General features: G+C 41.0%; 2 protein-coding genes across 6 annotated transcripts in view; both read right to left on the bottom strand.

Moving 5' to 3' along the window:
• LOC104606925 (UPF0496 protein At3g19330-like) overlaps nt 1–10756 on the bottom strand; it is a 28788-nt gene extending 18032 nt beyond the window's left edge. Inside the window, exon 1 of one of the 5 annotated variants that reach the window (XM_088890352.1) lies at nt 6406–10754. In XM_088890352.1, coding sequence (XP_088746478.1) covers nt 6406–7750 — 1345 coding nt within the window. In that variant the 5' untranslated portion in view covers nt 7751–10754. Of the gene's footprint in view, nt 1–6405 lie in introns of all 5 variants that reach the window. The other 4 variants (XM_010272362.3, XM_010272365.3, XM_010272363.3 and 1 more) reach the window with 4 other exon arrangements.
• A 1074-nt stretch (nt 10757–11830) lies between these two features.
• Nucleotides 11831–14288, bottom strand: LOC104606926 (chitinase-like protein 1). The gene is made up of 4 exons (XM_010272367.3): nt 13924–14288; nt 13393–13793; nt 13030–13183; nt 11831–12561 (listed from the first exon to the last, which is right to left on the bottom strand). The coding sequence occupies exons 2-4, from the start codon at nt 13748–13750 to the stop codon at nt 12147–12149; spliced, it is 927 nt and encodes a 308-aa protein (XP_010270669.1). The 5' UTR covers nt 13751–13793; nt 13924–14288; the 3' UTR covers nt 11831–12146.
• Nucleotides 14289–18000: the final 3712 nt, after the last annotated feature.

The raw sequence follows: 18000 nt of genomic DNA on the forward strand, positions 1-18000 counted from the left end.
TGAAGCCTTCCTTCATTTCTTTGAGATCTGAAGACATTCAATGGATCTCTACCTCCATCTGATCCATTCGGGTGTCTACTGACGTGTTTCTTGTGTTGGTCATGCTGTCTCTGATACCAAATTGTTAGGAACCTGCCTAACTCATGGCTCTTCGAGGGGCCAACCTCCTGAATTCTTGGAAGAAGAGAGAGAAAGAAAGAGAGAGAGAGAGAGAGAGTTTAATGCTGAAAGAATCAATGTCCTATTCCCTTTCCTGCTCTACTACTTATAGTTTTACAATCTTGATTGTTACAGTTGTTACAAGGAAGTTGTTACAAGTGGATGGCAGTTGTTACAAGTGGATGGTTAGTTGTGCTGACATGGCCTCCTCTTGTAAAATTGATTAACTGCCTTCTGTTGGTCTATTCCAGCAGTCTTGACACAGGAGTTATCAACAAACACTGAAGAGATCACTTTTCTTTTGTTTTCAGACAAGGAGTAAATAGAAGGAAATCTATCTCTAAGGGAGTTTTCACCAACCCAAACATCTTCCCAAAACAAGACTTTATTTCCAGCGCAGACATCATATTTGAAATAAGGAAGCATAAGAGGCAAAATACCTTGAATAGCTTTCCAAGGAGAACACCGAGAAGCCCCAGGGTCGAGTCCCGCATCCCAGTCGCTATCTACCAATCCATGAATACTAACAATCACTCTAGACCAAAGTCTGTCTTGTTCCATTGGTAATCTCCAAATCCATTTCCCCAGCAAAGCCATGTTTCTTAATCTTATATTTCCTAAGCCAAGGCCTCCATCATCCCTACTCCTAGAAACCACCTCCCACTTCACTAAGTGATCCTTCTTAGTATCCCCTGGTTCCCACAAGAAATCCCTCATTATCTTCTCTAACTGGTTAGCTACTTTCATTGGTACTCTAAAGGTAGACAGGAAATAAACTAGCAAGTTGGCTAAGGTTGACTTGATTAAGGTTATCCTACCCCCTAAAGAGATGTAATTCCTCTACCAATTTGCTAACCTCTTGGAGAATCTTTCAATTACAGGGTACCAAAAACCCTCAACCATTGGGTTCCCTCCAAGTGGTAGCCCCAAATATTATAAAGGTCAGTCCCCCACTTCACACCCCAAAATCCTAACTAGGGAATCCACCTCCTCTCCGCCTAGATTGAGCCCTGCCACACAACTTTTTCCCCAATTCACTTTAAGATTGGACTTCCTTTCAAATTGAAGCACTAGACTCTTTAAGTTCCGTAATTCCCCTTCCTCCCCGTCACAAAACAAGATGATGTCATCTGCAAATTGTAAGTGTGTGACCACCACCTCCTCCCTACCAATCCTCCAACCTCTTATCAAATTGTTAGCATCGGCCCTCGAAATCATGGCACTCAACACATCAGCTACTAGGGTAAAGAGGAATGGGGACAATGGATCTCCTTGCCTAATACCCCTCTTTGCAGGAAAGAAACCCCTAGCTACACCATTCACCAATATTGAGAAATGACATGAAGAAATGCATCCCTTTACCCAACTGCACCATCTCTCTCCAAACCCTCTCCGCTTGAAAACCTCTAGTAAAAAATCCCAGTCCACCATGTTATAAGCCTTTTCAAGATCCAATTTGCAAACCAACCCCTTTTCCTTTCTCCTCCTCTTCACCTCAACACATTCATTGGCAATAAGTATTTGATCTACAATTTGTCTTCCTTCTACAAAGGCCCCTTGATACGGTGAGATTAGAGACAGGAGGATCTTTTTTTAATCTTAGCGCTAAGACCTTAGAGATGATCTTATACATGCTTCCCACCAGGCTTATAGGTCTGAAATCCTTTGGTTGGAGAGCATCCTTCTTCTTAGGAACCAAGGCAATAAAAGTTGCATTTGCTCCCGAGTTAAAATTGCCTCTCTCATAGAACTCTTCAAAAACCTCCAACAAATCCTCTCTAATTATCTCCCAACAATCTTGATAGAAGACTGTTGAAAAACCATCAAGCCCAGGAGCTTTAGCTCGATCCATGGAGAAGATTGCATTTCTCACTTCTTGGGCCTCAAATCCGAAAGAATGGTAGGATCCATCCAATGGACGCCATAAAGGTTGCGGAATGGGTGGGCGAATTTCAAGGATCCTACTTGAACCATATTCCCTAAATTTAGAATATAACATTCAAGGATCCTACTTGAACCATAATCAAACCAGATCTGTACCAAAAGGTAAATGGGAGGAATATACCTGATCCGGAGAAGCAGTATCTCCCAAAGTTGGTGTTCACGCCCAAAGAATGCTCCAAGATCTGTTCCTGCTGAAGATGACACAGCTGTGGATGGAACAGAACCAGCAGGGTGCGTCCTACACACTGAATCCTTCACAAGAATCCTCTGGAAGAACTAAACACTGTAACATTTTCAGTCTTTCTTGCAAGACTGATGTCAAGAACAGATTTCTTGACTTTCTTTTCTGCAAAGATCCAATCTTGCAATGGCAGATGGCGGCGGCAGGAGGAGAGAACCAAAACCGAAAAAGCTGAACTGCTTTTTCTCCTTTTCTAGAGAGTATGAGATCTGATCTCAAAAAAACGCAGAAGGTATCCCAATCCAAATCAGTATTTGGATAGGGGATAATCTTAATCCTTTCTGCAGATAAAGTTAGTTTACTCCTGATCTTATCAGGAGGTTACCAGATTCAAATCTGATTTGAATTTGGTCTCCCAGAGTGGATAAGGTTAAAAGCCTCATCCTTTTCACTAACATTAATCTCAGATTCGCCCCATCTTTGGGTGATCATATCAGCCCAGTTCGAAATGAGCTTTTGGCCCATTAAGTATTCAGTGTTTAATTAGTTTCCAATCTGCTGCCCAGTTGGGCTTCTTTGTATGGCGTGGGACCCAAGCATTGATCTACACACCAGCCACATGGGTTCGGCCCAGCCTTTAATACAAGGCCCAGCCGAATTCACTGAAAAACTCAATGAACCCCTCGAGTTCATCATATGGACCCTATGGGCCCAACACTTACATTAAGTGGTCCCTGGGCCAAGCCATCTTATAAAAACCCAGGGACTGTGGGCAGGTGCAAGATTAGCCCATCAGGTATTATCCTAAATGGTCTTACACTTAACCTCTCAGCCCTTAATGATCAAGCACTGCCCGACAAGAGAGGACCTCTCCCTCGGCTGCAAGGAACAGTGCCGCACTCTCCTCTCACATGGATCCCGGGAATTAAAACCATTTGCAAACATTTTGAAACCGTACATATAATATAAGTATATTAATTTTGCAAAACAAAATTCCAACGATTGAAATCAACTGCCGGCAGTTTGGTTTCCATCAGAGAGAGTGCATTCCCGATCATTACCCTTTGTCCGACAAAGTGGCTGATTCTGTCACTATGACCACCCACTCAGATGAATTCTCAAACTGCCCCAACATACCCAGGTTTTGATCCCCACTAAGGATCTCACTGATTGGCATATCAAAGGCAGCCTGATCCAGCACCTAGTGAAGTGTCATAATCGAGTCTAGGGGTCAGGTGTAACTTTCCAGTTTTGCCCATCTATCTCCAAGGTCCAGGGCAAGACTGGAAATCTGGTCCGGTTCAAGGATTCATGTAATCCCATACTACATGTGCCACGGGTCTTACCTTGGTGGCTGAGACAGGCCATCCCAACACTTGGTGGCACACCAGCATCAGCCTTGGGAGGATAAATCTCCCCAGACTTATCCAACGGCTGTGAACAATTAAAACTAACATGAATCTCTATAAATGTCCAGTTTTAGGGTTTTACACAGAATTAAACCAAACAACATGAATCAAACATGCACTTTATTTATTTCCACTAAATAACAAGTACGTCAAATCAGATTGAAGCTAAGGGCATACATAAACTGTCTAACAAAATCTTCTTTCCAAAGATTCCATTAAGACACTATCTTCCACCCTCCACTCCAAGTCCTCTAAGCTCTCACTAGGTGTCCTTGGGTTGTCATACACTAATTTGAAGTGATTAACCAAAGCTTGAGCTATATCATCTTCCCTTGTCAGCAATTGCCCATCCCACTCCAATTTTGAAACAGAATTCTTCCTTCTCCTCCCATTTGCCAACGAATGAAAAAACCTTGTATTGAAGCCCCCTTCCTTTAGCCATTTGCACCTGGATTTTCGCCTCCAACTTATCTCCTCCTTCCTAAGAAGATCTTCCAGTTCCTGTTTCAAATTCCATCTTTCCACCCTACCCTCTTCCCCCAGCCTTCTTTCAGCTTCTAGTCCATCTAGCTCCTGCACTCTCTGACTGATTTCCACTTTCCTTTGCTCTAATCTACCAAAAACCTCTTTATTCCAAATCTTGAGTCTAGCTTTCAGGAGTTGTAGTTTCTTGTAAAACCTATAGACTCCTAAACTCATAATAATCCTAGGAGTCAAACTGTTAGACTCATAATAGTCTTAGGAGTTAAACTGTTTAACTCAATAATCCTAGTAGGACTCAAACTAAGTTGTCATATCTTATTTCAATTCAAAGAAAACTCAATAACTCTAATCCTACTTATGCAATGACTCTAAAATTTTAAATATAAACAAACTATAACTAGACAAATTAAACCCTATCATTGTTCCCTACACAAAATTATAAAAAATGACAAAAATACCCCTCTGTCCAAAAATACAGAAATACATAAAATTTCATAAAATCCCAATTTTGACTCTCCAGCTCCTGCATCACTTATGTGAGCAGGTTAGAAAGGAAAAAAAAAAAGAAAGAGAAAATGAGTGTTGGATAGTCATAAAACAAAATGCCCAAAAAAGCAAGTGTGAAAAAATTGTGTACGTTGAGATGGATGGGTGGAAAAACTAAAAAAAAAAGATAGGATTATACAAATGGTCATTTAAAGGAACATAGTAGTAGTTCCAAAAGGTGACAAAAATGAGAAAGTAGACACTGATAAAAAAGAGAGAGAGAGAGAGAGAGAGAGAGAGAGAGAAAGTAGACTAAATATGGTTTGGCCACGTCAATAGAAGACTATCTGCAACACCCGAAAAAAAAGCAATTTATTGCAAGTTTAAGGAGATAGAAAGGCTAGGGGAAAACGAAAAATGACATGGGTTGAAGTAGCAAGAACTAATTTAAGCAGTGTTGTAAGAGTTGGACCAGACATAAAACTGGAATGCTTGTTGGGTCATGGGCCAAATGGTTTGATCATGAGTCATAGAAATGCTATATAATTATTTTTGTAATTTATAACGCATGCACAAGTGTTGGTTAGATGTTTGCTTGTTTTTGGCTACAAATGACTAGGGTTCAAGTCTCATCATTCATGTTTTACTCAAAATACATAGATATCTCTTTATAATTAATAGGTCATGAGTTCAAATCCAACTATTAGCATTTTAAGTTTCTGGTGATTTAGTGACCTGGGCGGGTCGTTGAAACCAGTCGGATCATTAAAACCCAGCCGGTTTTCAATGGTTCTGTTGGGTTTTGACCAGTTCTAACGGTTTTCCAGAAATCTGAAAACTAGGATTAAAAAAAAAAAGAATGGCTTCTGGTTCCCAGGTTTGATGGTTCGACCATATGGTCCAGTCTGAGTCTTACAACATTGGATTTAAGCACTCATAATTTAACTGGAGATGGCACTAAACAGGTCGGAATGGAGAAACAGGATTAATGTAGCCAACCTCATATGATTGGAACAAGGGTTAGGTGGTGATGGTGATCTTTAAAATAGAATTATAGTTTAGAGATCCTTTAAAAGATGACCTTTAAAAGAAGCAAACCTGATCACTAAATGCATTTCCTTCACTTCCTCACCTTACAAAGGTTTCCATCCCGTTTATACTCGTAGGGTAGAATATGGTTATTACAACGAATATTGACTTCTAAGCTAAAAATGAAAAGAAACAAACTATATTCAAATATCTTCTAAATCCCCAAGTATTTCCTAACGTCTAACTGTATTCCTAACTAAACTCAAAAGAGGAAATAGCCTAGAAGACAACTCAATAATAAACTTGGCAACTAAGATAATTACCTGTTAACTTCCAATGGAAAATTTTATTTTCTTCCAATTTTCCAACATGGGAGATTTTTGCAGACTTGATAGCTAAAAAGGCTGAACTGATCTTTATAAAACAAAGGGCTGAGTTAATAAGCTACATCCACAGAAATTGCTTCATGAAATTAGCTTATAGTAGGCCCAGGAATGGAATTGAGCCATAACAGAATCCTCTCTTTTTTAGCAATTTTTTGGCCCTCCATCACTGGTTTTTTGGGTATAGAAGTAGCAAAACCCACATAGAGAAAATAACCATGTGTTCTTCAAAAAGCCTAAATCGATTATTCAGTATAATCTTCGGTATTAAGTAAAAAAGAAATAAAAAAAATAGGGAAAACAATTAGTATATGAGCAAGTCAGGAGTTACTAGACTGGTCGAGATGGATCTCTTGCAGGAGGCTATACCTAGCCTTGTTGATGGTGGTGAAGTAAAGGCAGAGATGTTCTTCGAGGTCATTGAGTTGGTGAAGAAAATTAGGTTGGTTCTTGCGAAGTTGCTTCACCACCTCCTGAATAAGGAAACTGTCCTTCCCCCTCTCCAAACCCAGGCTGATAAGAAACTTGTCGCTCTCAATCGCTGCGTGCAAGCGGGCAACGAGGCGGTCGATGGTATCGAGGAAGTTATTCAGGACGAAAGTCCCCTTGGCAGTAGCATCTAGCTGGGCAATATGCTTGAGCTCCTTCTTAGTAACTTTGTTCGGGAGCAAGACAAATAGAGCTCCAGCAACAAGGGCGGCGAAGGCATGAGCAGCAATCACCACGGCCGCTAGGACAACACCAATGGTTGTGCCGATGAGGCAGAGAGCCGACCCGGTTGTGGCTCGGCGAATGAGGCGGACCTTCCTGCGGGATTTGTGGAGATGGCAATCGAGCTGCAGCTTGAGCTGAGAGAAGCAATGACGCATGTTACGGAAGTTATCAGAGTTGGGGTGGGGAAAGGGATTCTCGAGACTGTTGAAATTCCGCAAAATGCCGAAGGCCCAGTCACACTGAGCTTGACTGAGTGATCCGCACTCAGAAGAGCTTAAAGGAAGGATATCAATGAGGTCGCCCAGAGGGGCGTAATGGGAGCGGGCGAGATCGATGCTACGCTGAAGGAGAAGGCACAAATGGGAGGTGTGTTCGCTGTTGTCGAAGTAGGCGGAGACTAGTTTAGTAAGGTTGCTGGGCCTGGCCCGGTGGAGGGCCACCTCGACGGAGGCCCGGTCCGGCTGGAGGAGCTGTGCCACGATGTGGGATGATGAGACCGGTTCTTCCTGCTGCACGCACTCCACCTGGGAACCATCTTGGACGTGAATCTTGGACCATATCTCGTTGTAGGAATTGGTTTGGAGTGAGAGGATGTATTCGCTGGTGAGGTTGACTGTGGGTGATGGTTGCGCGCTGAATATTTGCACTTCCTCTCTTGAAGCATCTAGGGTTTCAATCGCCATCGTATATATACGTACCAACGTCATTAACAAATTAGAAGACAGAAGTTGCAAGCTTAAAGCATCGGCGGCGCAATAAGTAGAACAAGTGACCAATAAAATACAATGGACAGATTGATTCGCACTGATGATGATGGGCTGTGGTGGGGAACTGGGGATGAAGCAAATGAACAATATCGACCGCGCAGCCGCGCTCGGGAGAGTGTTAAGAGAGAGAAGGAGAGAAGTGAGCACAGCTTGAGCTGAACCGTCATTCTCCCATTCCATGGGTTTTGAATGCATTACGAGTAGACCTGTTCATGGGCCGGGTGGCCCGACGGGCCGGCCCAGCCCCGCCCCCGGACGGGCATGAACATGTTTATAGGCCCACGGGCTTAAACTCGGACCAAAAAATCCGGCCCGCAATAAATTCGAGCCGGGCTTGGGTTTTATCAAAATAGCCCAACTCGACCCGACCTAAAATTAGACTTAAAATGAGTTATGTGATTATGTCCATTTGAATAAATTTTTTGATTTAAGAATGTAAAACTGTGTTTTAAAACGTAAAAGAAAGGGAAAAAAACTATTTTGTAGGCCCATTGTTGATTTAAATAGAAAAAAAAACCATCTAAATTTTTAATTCTTATTTGAATAGGGAATATTGTAATTTTTTTATTAGGTCGGGCTTTGGGCTCGAGCTCAGGCTTCGAGCTTTTTATCAGGGCCAGGCTCGGGCCCAAATTATAGGCCCATTGGTCGGGCCAAGCTCGGGCTCGAGCCTAGCATATTTTCATTAATGATGAATAAAAGTCCGACCTGAGCCCGACCCGGCCCAGCCCATGAACAGGTCTAATTATGAGAAAAGAAAAAAAAAACGATAAATAGGTTGTTTTGACTTTTGAGGATTTTTTACTCTCATCACCCTAAATTTAACGAAAAAGTCTTTTGGGGCCGATTTAAACATAAAAATATCGTAAAAAAAATGTAAAGTGATAGTGTTCTCATTTTCAATCCGTTAAATAATAAATAAAACAAAGATAAATTTCTTAAGGGATTATAGTAGATAAGGGTAATTTTTTGCCCTTAATATCAATAAAAATAATATATCTAAAAATTTTCAAAAATAGGTTAACTTTTTAAAAATAATATCAGTTAAGGGCAAAAATATTATTCATCTTCTTCCTCTTGCAATCTATTCATCAGCACCGCCACCTCCGGCAACGCCTCTAGCAATTTTGTCGAAGGTGGGTGGAGGCAGAAGTGGCGACGACGGCACTGGTGGTCATTCTTCTACCCAACGTTGCCACCTCCAGCAACGCCTCCGGCAGTTTTATCGAAGGTGAGCAGAGACAGAAGTGGCAACAGCGGCGCTGGTGGTCATTCTTCTGCCCAACGCCGCCGCCTCTGCCTCCGTCTCCCGCAATGTTGCCAGAGGTGGGCGGTGGCAGCGCTGGTGGTCATTCTTCTACCCTACGCTGCCACCTCCGCCCACTAGCACGGCCTCCACCCACCTTCGGCAACGTTGCTGGAGACGGAGGCGGAGGTGGCAGCGTGGGCAAAGGAATGACCACCAGTGCCGCCGCTGCCACCCACCTCCTGCAACGTTGCCAAAGGCAGAGGCAGAGGTGGCGGAAATAGGCAAAGGCATTGTCAGAGGCGGCGGCGAACGACAGTGCCTATGAATGGATTGCAAGAGGAAGAAGATGAACTATGTTTTTGCCCTTAACTGATATTATTTTTAAAAAGTTAACATATTTTTGAATTTTTTTATAAATATATTACTTTTATTGATATTAAGGGCCAAAAGTTGACCTTATCTACTATAATTCCATTTTTTAAACTATCCCTACTATTTGTGAAATTGACTAATTGTACCCTTACAGTTTACATATTGTCTTTAAAGTACCCTTATTGTTTCTAAAAATCGGCATCGTTGTTAAGTGCTAACAGAGAGAAACAAAATATCAAATTTGCCCTCTACTATTCTTCAAATTTTAAAATAAAACCCAACTAATGAACAATTCAGATGATGATGTTTGGTGAATTGCGTGTTTTGTCGCCAGAAGATGGTAAAGAGTGGGAGAACAACAATGAGGGAATAAAAGAAAAACATAAAATCAGTGGGTTCTCGCCAGAGGTGGGTGGGAATAAAAGGAGAGTGTTGTCACAATGATTCCTCTATTTTTGTTAACACAATGAACAGTGACCAGGGATCTTATTTTAGCTCACATAGAGAGAAAGAGAGAGAGAGCAATGGAAATGAAGAATATAGGAGAGAATGTGAGAGAGAAAATGGGGAGAGATTGAAGGGAAGAGGTTTCATCCCCACTGCTTCACCATGTCGTGAGGTAGGAGGGGGACAGTGTATATTCTCGGGTATTAGCTCATTAGGGGAGAGAGACAGTCGAGAAGAGAGAGGATGTGAGAAGAAGATGGAAAGAGGAGTTCGGGGGAGAAGTCGTCACTTGGTTGCTCGGTTTCTGAGGTCGAAGGAGATGAAGGTGAACAGTGAAATTTTCGGTCATTGCTTCAGTTCGATGGAGAGAGAGAGGGGGGGGGGGAAGGAAGAGGGTGAAAGGAAGGTATGTCGTTGTTGGAAGTTGCAGCAACGGCGGTGGTGTGTCAATCCGAACTAACGAGGTAAATAGGGGAGGGTTTTGGAGGCTTTTGCAACATCTTGCTTTGAGTATTTTAGCCCACCCAACACCCACCACCATCTCCTATTCTCTCTCTCTCTCTCTCTCTCTGCAACTGAAGAAGAAGAAGAAAGCAGAAAGTAAAAAAAAAAATGAAATTAAAAAGAGCTTCTAAGTTTTCTACTTGAAAAAAAAAATCTTCTTTGAATATCTAAGAACTTCATCTCTGCAACTATAGAATTTGTTCTTCAGATCTGCTTTGAACTTCCAAATTTTCTCTGTTCTTTCCCTCTGTTAAAGCGCCATTTCTTCAGGCATGATGGATTTTTACCCATCGTCTCACCTTGCACTTCTTTTTTACTCTTTCTAGTCTGGTTCGTCAATGTTGTTCTATGGTTAATCATCCTAGCTCGACTCTTTTGCTTTGCTTTTGTTTGTGTTTCGAGTTTGTTTTGATGGTGATATTATTTTTTCTTTGGCATTTCTTACTTATCTTATGAAGCTATCTTTTCGGTTCTCTAGTCCACATGAAAAATGCCAAAATTAATTGAATTAACCTTAAAATTCCAGACATAAAAGAAAAACTTGAAAATACAAAGAATAAACAATAAAAGGTAAAAGACTAAATACTAGAGATTAAAGAGTAAAAACTTCTAAGAATACATCAGGTCAGCAAGTTGACTTGTGACCAACCTGATTTTTCTGATTAGTGTTGGGTGGGTCATTCTCAAATTCGGGTGGCTAGATATGAGACCCCAACCTATTTTTTCAGGTTGGGTTCACGGGTGGTCAGCTCATAGAAGAATCTTCCCTGATGCATACAAGTAGTGTAAGAAATGAAACAAGAATGCCTTGGATCTTAAAATACATAAATAATGTATATGATGAATTTAAAATATTAGAGAATAACATATAAACACATTATGAATAATAATATTTAATATATAAATAATAATGTTATTAAATATGATAACAATAATTCTAACACCATCACTCAAAAAACAGAGAACTTAGTAACAAGTATCACTTAACAAATATTATGTTGTTGCCATTAATTAGTAACAAAATGTTCAAAATTATACACCAAGTTTGATTCAAGAACAAAGCATATGATTACTTACCCAAAATGCCTTGTAAACATAGTTCGACATATATAGCAAAGTCCAATGGTAATTGGTAAGCGCTGGATCAATATCTACTTCATAACTCGATGGTGAAGAGGACCAATCCAAGTAACACCTAAAATATGAAATAATTCATATTGCATCTACAATAAGCCAATAAAATTAGGTCCTTTGTGGTTTCTTGTCCATCGTTGCCATTTCTTCTTGGTGACTCCTAAATTTTAATCAACCCATATAAATGATTCCTTATGGTGCCCTCTTAGCAGGCATCAAAAGAACCATCTATAATAATTTACTTCAGTTTTGGCCATGTACACTGCTATATGACCCTTTCTACTGCAATTTCAAAACCATATTATAGGAAGACATGCATAACTGGACCAGGCAATTTGTGGGCCCAAATCAGGGCCGGGCCTGAAGACTACCTAGGCCCAAGCCTGGAATTTCCAGACCGGATCGGGCTGAAAAGATGACCCCTGTACTAGGACTACGGCTGGGAGATTGAATCAGATGGCAAGAACCAACTTATCAACAATAACCATAATATAGCCACTTTTTGCCATTTCAATAGTATGAACACAGTTTTGATATCATTGAATCTGTACATTCAAGGAAAGCAAGACTTTGCAAATGAAACTTATACATGAAATTCTAACAAGAAAGCAGTTTGAATTATTGTTTAATGTAGTAATCACACAATAAACAGACAATTAACATTTTTAAACAGAACCATACATAAACATGTTACAATATGATGCCACCGGCAATGCAAACAATCCAAAGTAACAATGAACAAAAAACTTGTCCTTTCACCTTCGGATTCAAATAACCTGGTCTTGACATGGCAAAAGAACACTTACCCTTTATTAAGCTGTGCTTGATCAAGGACAGTTTCACAACTGGGGGGGTTTGTACTACAATTGAAATTGCAGCGGCATCTTAGGAAGATGAGGATGAAGATGAAGAAGGGTTGAATGCTATCTGTTCTGCACATGTCAGAATATCATGGGCACCTCCCTGCTCTCTACCAACCCCCAGTAGATCAAGGTAATAGAGGTAGTGGGAGATAATGGCGTTCATGGAATCAATGTCACCCTGACTGCACACCCGGTCCCCATAGAGAATATTCATGGTGGCTCCAAAACCAGGAACACGTTTGGCCAAAGTGTCATTCTTGGTAGGCTTCCAGTTTCCAACGAAGACATCATGGGCTGATGGCTGCTTCGGCTTGATCGGGTTCATCCACCTCCACATAGCAGCTTGGAATGCCAGAGTAGCATTCTGTTCCAGATATTCAGGATAGTTCAACAGATCCACCTTCAAACCATCCCCGATGATCCCGTAATTGTAGTTCCTAATACAACCATCATCATCATATCACCACCACCATCATCAGTAGCAGTGGCGAGAGCAGTAGTAGCAGCAACAAGAATAATATCTCGTAATCTCACTTCAGAAATAATTTTCTCACAAAATCAAATAGCTGATTTGAGTGCAAAATGAAATTAAAAGATTTTTTATTGGTAATGAAATTAAATGATTTCGTTGCTTTTCCTTTACATGTTAAAGCAGATGTTTAACACCTAAGATGGCGCCCTTTTTCGTTAAATACCAGACAGTTCATTTTTTTTTAAATGAACTTACCTCCAACTTTCCTTAGCAAATTAAGACGGCGGTTGCACAAGTTTAAATGCCGTGCAGAACTAAATCTAAATTAATTCCATTTCAGGAGGCAGCCAAATAATATATTAAGAGAATTACTACTAATAGCTTGTATCCATATAATTTGACATCAGATAATGGAAGAAGAAAAATTGCATACCAGTAGACGGGCAACGCACCCCGGCCATAGTATTGAACTCCGGGAGAGCAAGGGTAGAGGTAATTGGGATCACAGTAGGCTTGGCTCGGGCTCATTTCATGGTTGTAGCAGAGCCCCCAGGCTAAGGGCCCTCCAGTGGCAACACCGTAACCACCTGAAACCAAATCGATTCAAGACAATGAGCACTGAAATCCCAAACATAACCATCCAAATCATTATTAATTTATGCAATACAAGACCAAATCTCCACTGTAACTATATTCTATTACGTATTTAAATTGCCTCTGAAGAGACGCCAATCATCTAAAATGGTATAAAAGAAAATACCTAAACATCAAATGAAAAAGTGATCTAATACTTAACAGGAAGTCTGGCTGCCAACATGCCCAAGGAAGGCGGCGATCTCCTTCATCTGCATAAGCTTACCGCCGGTGGTGCCAAAGCCGAGGGGCTGGAAAAGGGTGGATGCGAGGATGAAAGACTGGTAGTCCCAGAATCCAACGGCGTGAGAGATCGGGGAGTTGCGCTTGGAGAATAGGTTCTCGAACTGGTAGACCTGGAAGTAGTCGGAGATGGTTAGGTTGCAACAGTACTTGGAGCCTTGGCACTCCCATCCCTTGGTGCACACCTTCTCCTTTTTCCCCTTTGCTTCACTCACATTCCCCCACATGGCCATCGCTACCACCATTGCTAAAACGAATACTGTCCATTTGATCTCCATTCTAGGAAAATAGTGGATCAGATTCGCGTTTTAGATCAAATTTCTGCCGAGGAAGGAGAACCAAGAGGAGAACACAATCAGTTGACCAAAAAGAGGATCTACAAACCACGAGTGACACCTCTCAAAGGAAATCTTGATAAGGAGAAAGGTTCAGCAAAAATGAGAATGCTCACCTCACAGTAGCAGAAACTAGAAACTGAAGATTATATTCCCCCTCCTTGGTAGGAGGAACGTTTCTTTCTTTCCTATGTCTTGCGAGGAAGACAAAAGAATTAGATCAGGGCTCTTTCATGTTCTAGATGCTACCAGTCCCACATGCGTAATCACCTGCAACTTCGTAAGTTTCAACGGCTAATCTGCGGTTGATGGTGGATATGTCTTACAAAGATGTTAGAGAGTTAAGCAAAACCAGCTGGACCGGAGGAAAACAACCTCTCATCCCATCCGTCATACCACCGACACTTCGTGAAACTGTAAAGTGAAAAAATACCAAGTTCTCTGTCGGCAGTGAGCCTTTCTAACGAGCTGTTTCCGTGTGAAATTGGGAGCCCTTCTAACGGAAGTGAGACTTTTTATTATCAATATATTTATTATTATTATTATTAATTTAATAATTACTATTGTTTATTAGTATTTATTATTATCTATTGTTATTATATTTAAATCATTATTATTATTTATTTAATAATTTTAAGTTATTTAACAATTTAATAATTTATTATTAGGGAAAATTCCCAATTAGTATCATGTACTTTAGGTCTATTGCCACTTTGGTCTCCAAACTTATAAAATGCAATAATTCAGTACCCTCGTTAATTAGTTATTATCAGCCGTTAAGTGACATTAAAAAAAAAACATAAATGCCCTTCGAGTATCATCTAATTTTCTTTATCAACTATGCAAACATTGAACAAAATGAACAAAAAATTAATAGTCCCAAATGTTTGCTTCTTTTTTTGATAAATCCCAAATTCTTGCTTCTTCTATTCAAGAAAGCTGTCAATGTTTAGATGGTTGATAAAGAAAATTAGATGACACTCGAAGGACAATTATGTCTTTTTAAAATGTCACTTAACGATAGATTAACAGCTAGCTAACGACAGGTATTAGTAGGGCTGTTCATGGGTCGGGTTGGGTCGGTTTACTGTGGTTTTTCCAACCGACCCGACCTGGTCAGGTTATCTAACATAGAAATTGAAACCGACCCAGTGTTAAGAAAAACCGACCTGGTCGGTTTGAGTCGGGTTGGGTCGGTTTCGGTTCTAAATTCATCCCTGTGATAACATCTTGCTAATTTTAAAAACAGTCATAAATTGAACATCATTTCAGCCATCTCCTATGATAAAATTTAAATGAAAATTTAATCACAAAAGTTGTTCATTAATCACTATTCACTAATCCAAAGTTTCTTGCAACCATTCAAAAACTAAGTGGCCTAATGGGCTTTGAAACTTCATGTTTGAACTAGGAACTAAGTCGGTTCAGTTCGGGTCGGTTTCGGTTTTCTTGTGTGAAAACCAAAACCAACCCGAATCATCGGTTTAGGAATTTGCACAACCCGAAACCAACCCATACTAATGAAAACCCGACCGACTCGGGTTGGGTCGGTCCGGATTGGTCGGTTTGGTCGGGTTGGGCCTCTTATGAACAGCCCTAGGTACTGGATTGTCACGTTTTGAAAGCTTGGACCAAACCAAAGTGGCACTAGACCTAAAGTATAGGGTACTAATCGGGAATTTTCCCTTATTATTATTATTATTATTATTATTATTATTATTATTATTATTATTATTATTATTATTATTATTATTATTATCATTATTATTATTATATACATGGTTATAATCATAACCATATAGCATACGGGTCTTAATGGACCCGTTTTAAAATAGTTATTGATGAGGGGTAATTTGGTCCTCCAATGACATTAAGACATGTGGCATCGCAAAACAGTTGGGGGACACCACGGCACCACGTAAGCATATCACCTCGGACACTTAACAACTGCATCAATGACCTCAGGGCCACCCCAGTAGACTGAATTGTGAATAGCTAGATGGGACCTCAGGTCAATGTATGATGCGACCTACTTCCACTGGACTACCCTAGTCCTGTCAAGACATCAGGCCAGCATGAAAGGTAACCCGCTTTTGCTGACCTGACCTGAGTTCAGCTATCGACCTGCCAAGTGACCTCCTTAAGTGGATTATCATCTCTGACTTCTCCAAGATCACGATGCTCGACCGTTAGGCCCGTCTTTCTGCACCGTCCGCATTAGAATTGATTGGATGGACCTTATTCCTCTGTGTGGATCACGTATCTGGCTGAGAGATCTCCTCCATACATGGCGGACATGGTTTCCTAAGAATCTCTGACGCGTTATAGGAAGTTCCCGGTTTCTTATGCCTATATAAAGGTGTCCCTTCCCTCAAAGAAGGGACGCGCAATTTAGCTCTCAAGCACTGTAGCTCTTTCGCTCTTCAACTCTCTCCAAAATCTTAAGTTCACTAACTTGAGCATCGGAGTGCCTACCCCGGGTAAAGCAGCCCAAGCACTCTGATCTCTCTCTCTCTCTCTCACTCACTCTCTTGCAGTTTGTCCACGTGACCTACTGAATCCAACGTTTGAGCTGTCCACCAACAAGGAGCACCAAATCACGCATCATCAATTGGCACTGTTTGTGGGATCATTGTACAGAAAGCCATGCTCTCACATCCATTCCTCAAGCATATCTTCAATGGCATCCTCTAGCAACGCTCCCATCAACAACATCTCAGCAACAGGGGGCAGGACCAACCTACAGTACACCCTGAGGTCCCCTCTGTGACTATTGGGCAGTTCACCATGCCCTTGACCTTGACAGGTGTCCCTGTCATGCAAAATCCCGTCTTTCCCTTGCATAACATGAACGCGCCTCACCCTCCAATCGAGCCTTTAGCGGTTCCTATTGGGATTGATGTGTGTCAATTCAATGAATTGGTGCAATATATTCGTGGAATGAACTTACATACGAAGACTTGGGAAGAGCGAGTTGCCGCCATGGCAGGGATGCAACAACAACAACAAAACCAAAATGTTGGCTAGAACTTGAATGTCAGATTGAATTAGAATCAACAACCCGCCAACCAGAACCAGGTCCCAGTAGAAGAACTAAGTTGATCCACAACACCAATTGGGAGCGAGGCCACTATTGTAAGGCTTATTTAATTATTACTTTGTAGTTGCTGTTAGTAGGCTGACTTCTAAAGATATTGTCAGTTAGTTACTTTTCTTTTCTTTTTTTATTAGTTTGGTTCTAGGGTGTGCCGCCAGGGGCATACTTGTAATTTCTATTCTTTTTACTAAGTTAATATAAATAGAGAACTGGCGGCAGCCAGTAGTGATTTTTCCTTTCCTCTCAATCGTATCTCCCTTTCTTCTCTTTATCTCTATCTCTCGTCTCCCTCTCCATGAATGATTACATGGTATCAGAGCAAGGTTTTCTGGGCTGTAAAAGACCTTCGATCCCTCCTGTTTTGAACCTGCTTCGCCTTTTCTTCCTTCTTTAAATTCTTGGACGTGGAAGACAGAGAAACCCTAGCAGATTACTGGCGGCACCTCCTGTGGTTTTTTCCTTGGTCGTAATATCAAGGAAACCCTAGTCGGAGAAGGGCAATGTTGATAGAGACTCTCTTCCTTCTCTGTTCAATGCTATGAAGTCGATTTCAGGTTGGCACCTTCATACAGGTACTGGACAGGTGTGTTCTTGTTTTTGTCTTTTTCGGCCAATGGTGTGAAGGGCTTATTCCTTGGTTCTATATATTTGCTTGGATGCTAGACTGTTAGACTGTATGAGTTGCAGTCGGATTGATAGTAATATCTGCCTTGGTTGTGTTGGACTGATTACCGAGCTTGTTTAATGACTGAACCATCTCAGAGTTGATTTCAGCAGTGTCTTGTTCTCTTCCTCACATCCTAGAAGTAAATTCCTTGAGGGTTGGTATTCTGCTTGTGGTTGTTGTGTGGTGTTTGGACTGTTTTCAGCAGTGTCCTATGACAAATTATGAAATAACTTCATCAGGGGTTACACCAACCCTTTCCCATGCCAATTACCCCTTTAAATGGTCTGAACTACTTGGAGTGGGCTAAAAGCGTAAAACTCTATGTAACGGCAAGGGATAAAGTTGTTACATAAATGGAATGGTGAAAGAACCCAAAGTTGAGACAACTGAACATGATAGGTGGGACCAAGAAAATAGTATGGTGATGTC

This window comes from Nelumbo nucifera, chromosome 6 (assembly GCF_055504915.1).
Source record: "Nelumbo nucifera cultivar China Antique chromosome 6, China Antique-T2T, whole genome shotgun sequence".
In the NCBI taxonomy this organism is placed as follows: domain Eukaryota; kingdom Viridiplantae; phylum Streptophyta; class Magnoliopsida; order Proteales; family Nelumbonaceae; genus Nelumbo; species Nelumbo nucifera.

Excerpts from the sequence above, each read along its gene's own strand:
- LOC104606926 (XM_010272367.3), bottom strand. The coding sequence starts at position 13,750 with ATGGAGATCAAATGGACAGTATTCGTTTTAGCAATGGTGGTAGCGATG. Across the intron at positions 13,184-13,392 it reads TGTTGGCAGCCAGACTTCCT|GTGGTTACGGTGTTGCCACT; the intron begins GTTAAGTATTAG and ends ATTTGGTTTCAG. Across the intron at positions 12,562-13,029 it reads GGTGCGTTGCCCGTCTACTG|GAACTACAATTACGGGATCA; the intron begins GTATGCAATTTT and ends TGGTTGTATTAG.